Source organism: Poecilia reticulata, unplaced genomic scaffold (genome assembly GCF_000633615.1).
Source record: "Poecilia reticulata strain Guanapo unplaced genomic scaffold, Guppy_female_1.0+MT scaffold_672, whole genome shotgun sequence".
Lineage (NCBI taxonomy): Eukaryota > Metazoa > Chordata > Actinopteri > Cyprinodontiformes > Poeciliidae > Poecilia > Poecilia reticulata.
In genome coordinates, this window is record NW_007615420.1 from 1 (window position 1) to 3,937 (window position 3,937).

A 3,937-nucleotide genomic window follows, 5' to 3' on the forward strand; every position below is an offset into this window, starting at 1 on the left:
ATCTATCTATCTATCTATCTATCTATCTATCTATCTATCTATCTATCTATCTATCTATCTATCTATCTATCTATCTATCTATCTATCTATCTATCATTTCCTGCTGCAGATGGAAATCACGCTGTACGGATCACATCACGCCTGTCCTCTCATCTCCTTTAGCTCAGCGTGGGACGGATGGTCTGCTGGGGAGACGAGAGGAAGCGGTGATCAGTGGGGTCACGACTTGGCTCTGCATTAGCAAACTAATGTCACATTTCCACTGTGACCTCACTGAGTGAAGGGAGTCAGAAGGATGTGCCCCTGTCAGAACATGCAGACTCCAGGGATCCTGCGTTGGTTTGCGTTCCCACCAAACGGTTTGCATCAAAGGAAACCAGAGTGTGAGAATTGTTTTTCTTTTGAACAGATGGGTTTCATTTTCTGCTTTGATTTTTTTCATTTTTGACCAGAAAAACTACCCTACTGTCAAAGTAAAAACAGTTTTTTTTGTTTTGTTTTTTAAACAAAATAATGATAATTATAAAACTAACATAAAAGATGTGTTTGCATAGCTATTTTGCGTGAATTTTAGACAATTTAGAAGTGCAAAGCCGGTATAGAGATTGGAGTTATTAAAGCAAATGTGGTTTCTGAGTACCAACTAACCCTAAATAAAAATGTATTCCACACTTTTAAGATGTTAGTAATAAAAATAAACTCATGTTTCATTTTCCACTCAATTCCACACCTGTGCACTACTTTCTTTAAGTCTATCAATAAAAACCTTGATAAATACACTATTTGTAAGGCTCCAAAATGAGAAAAAGTTCAGGGGATATCAGTACTATGACATATAGAAATTAAAATATATAAAATTCACATGAATGTATAATAGATCAACCGATAAATAGCTGATGATATGTCATTAAATGTGTAATTTGTTGAGATGTTTGGGATGAAAATGAAAACAGGTGAGCAATAACCAATGATCAGAAGGCCAGAGAAATTGTATAAATCATATGTCAGCAAAAATCAAAAATGTGCTGTCTGTGGTCGAATCTGTTCACTCGAAGCGTCTTGATAGGGAACTGTGTCAATTTCTATTTTATCCAGCAGAGGGCGATAGCGACACGCTGTAGATGCAAACCGCTCGGGTCAAACATCAACGAAGAAAAGACCCCCTTTCTCCCCTCCTTAGCAGTTTTATTATTAACCTGCACACGGGGTCATTTAGGTTGTTTTTTAATTAATTAATTTGTTTATTTATTTAACAAACACCTTTATGAAAATGTCTCCGCTGCTGCTCAGGGCCTTCGTGAACGAGCGGCTCACGGCGGTGCTCGGAGAAATCCTGGAGGTTTTCGAAGGAGCGATCGCCAAATACGAAGAAGAAGCGACCAACTCCAAGCAGGAGATCGATCGGCTGCAAGCTTTGCTGCTGGAGCTGCAGAGTCAGAGGACAGGTGTGTTCACCGCTGCTGACCCCACGGGGCGGACTGGGTCCAAAACACGAACAGCACCACTGACCAAGCAGTAGAACCAGCACGGTTCTCTTGGTATCTCAGCATATCACTACTTTCAGCTTCTGCATCAAAATGTTGCTTATTGCATTATTGTAGGCTTTTACTGTTATCTTTCCAGCCCTTCAGTCCATTTATAAAACCCAAAAAAATACTACAACACTGTCTCCTTAAGTCCTAAAGTTTAAAATATTATATTTATCATTATCCAGGACAATTCTACCGTATCTTAGCAGTAGATGCATGTCTCTCTGTGTAGCTGTGGAAATAAACTGGATACAGTGATGAGATTGTAGAATTATTTTCTAATGCGTTTAGTTTTAAATAATAAATATATAAATACTTTCATTATTAGGTAAGTGTCTTTATATTAAGATATATGTGACACAATGGAATGACACAGGGAGAAAGTATTGAAGAGCTGATGGATCACAGATCCTGATGCTGTTGGGACTCTTACCTGTACGTCAGGTGAAGCTTCCTGTTTCACATCATGACCTGGTAGAACAGCCACCTGGTTTCCTGCTGGGTGAGAAAGTGTTTTGGTTGACCTCTGGGACTGAAGTTACTCTGTCTTTTTCTTTATATCTACTCTGACGTTTTATTCTCAAATACTGGTTCACCCGTTTTATCTGTAGGGTTTTTGTGCAGGTCGCAATCTGTGGAATTTGGTTGAGGTATTTTCCATGCTTGGATCAAAAAACCCAAAAAAAAAAAAACCAAAGGTTTTTGTAATTCCAGGCTCGAGTCCAATTCCCATTGCTTAAAGGTTTTATACATTCATCTAGATGCCCAATAAACTTATCCGTTGGACACCTGGTGATAAATGCATTGCTCAACACGTGGCAAAACAAATCAAACCCAAAACTTTGATTGAAAGATAACTTGTCAACGTTATTGAGCTGTAGATTCCCTATAAACTGCCATCAGTCCATTCATTTATCTGTCCATGGATGTGCACCAGTGTAAAAATAGCTGAAATATGTTCATTGTGAAGGTTATTACTTACATTTATAAAGTTGACTAAAATGGACTCTGGAAATCTGAGTTTTTAATAATGCGGATTTTGACATGAAAGATGTGTAGGAAGCTGGGATTTATGGTTACTGCCGAACCATTGATCCGGGTTGTGTTAAACTATGGAATTAAAAAGAAGGGATAATCCCAATGTTGGGATTTAACTTTCATATTTTGTACCAGGAAAATGTAATACTTATATTGAGGTTGTGAGAAGTAAATCTTCTTCGAGGTTTGGATTGTTGAAGGAAATGAACAAACGCGTCAACGGATATGAATATGCTGCCACATTCCTTGTTTTCTGGTTGATATTTTCAAGAAGTATGACTGCGTTGATTGTAAATTGAGGACTTAAAAACTAAAAGGTTCATTTCCTCTTTCAGACGTTCCTCAGACCCAAGACCAAACTTCTCGCGAGTCCAGGCTCCGTGAGGGAACCCAGTGGATTCCGGAGCTTCACCACATTAAAGAGGAAGACCACGACGAGCTCTGGGCTGCCAATCAGGACGAGCGACACCAGCCAGGCGTCGATGAAGATGCCTTAAATCTTCCTCAGGAGATTGGGGAGGAGCTTGAGCAGGAAGACACAAAACCACCCGGGCATCGTTGGACTCAAAACTCAGAACCCGACGAGTTTCAGGAGCCTCAGGAAGTGAAGCTGGCCGAGGTCAAGCCTCCTCCACAAGACGACGCCGTGGTCATTTTTCCACCTGACCTAACAGAACAGGCCCAGTCTAGCTTCGTCTCACCTAGAGACTCGGATTCATCCCACCTGAACTCACACGGAGCCGACTACCGGTGCTCTTTGTGCGGCGACTGCTTCCCCTCCAGCCACCTCCTGATGAACCACGCCTTCCAAGCCCACTCCAGGGACGTCGGCGTCCTGTGCGCCGTGTGCGGCGGGACCTTCGAGTCCGCCGAGAGCCTCGACGTGCATCGCCGGTCCCACGAGAACTCCAAGTGCTGCCCATTGTGCGGGAAGCTGTTCAGGAGCACGACCTCGCTGAAGGAGCACATGGCGGGCCACGCGGGCCTGAAGCTGCACCGCTGCCACGTCTGCGGCAAGGAGTGCCGACGCAAGGGTGACTTGAAGATCCACATGAGGATCCACACGGGCGAGAAGCCCTTCCGCTGCTCACTGTGCTGCAAGAGCTTCACCCACAGCGGCCACCTGAAGAAGCACATGAGGAGCCACACGGGAGAGAGACCGTACAGGTGTGACGTCTGTGGGAGGGGCTTCCTGCAGAGCGGTCACCTCAAATCCCACCTGGGCACCCACGCTCAGAAAAAGTGACGGGGCGAGCTTTATATGAAGAGAATAACTTTATAGAAGGAGCAACTTGGTGACAATTTAAGTTTTTTTTGTTTTTTTTAACAGTTATAAAGATATTTATATTTGCTGATTTTTTTAAATATAT

The 3,937-nt window shown here is 42.7% G+C and overlaps 1 protein-coding gene across 1 annotated transcript; it reads left to right on the top strand.

Moving 5' to 3' along the window:
• Positions 1-1,124: 1,124 nt before the first annotated feature.
• LOC103461151 (zinc finger protein 394-like) lies at positions 1,125-3,916 on the top strand. The gene is made up of 2 exons (XM_008403476.2): positions 1,125-1,445; positions 2,903-3,916. The coding sequence occupies exons 1-2, from the start codon at positions 1,265-1,267 to the stop codon at positions 3,811-3,813; spliced, it is 1,092 nt and encodes a 363-aa protein (XP_008401698.1). The 5' UTR covers positions 1,125-1,264; the 3' UTR covers positions 3,814-3,916.
• The last annotated feature ends 21 nt before the right edge of the window (positions 3,917-3,937 follow it).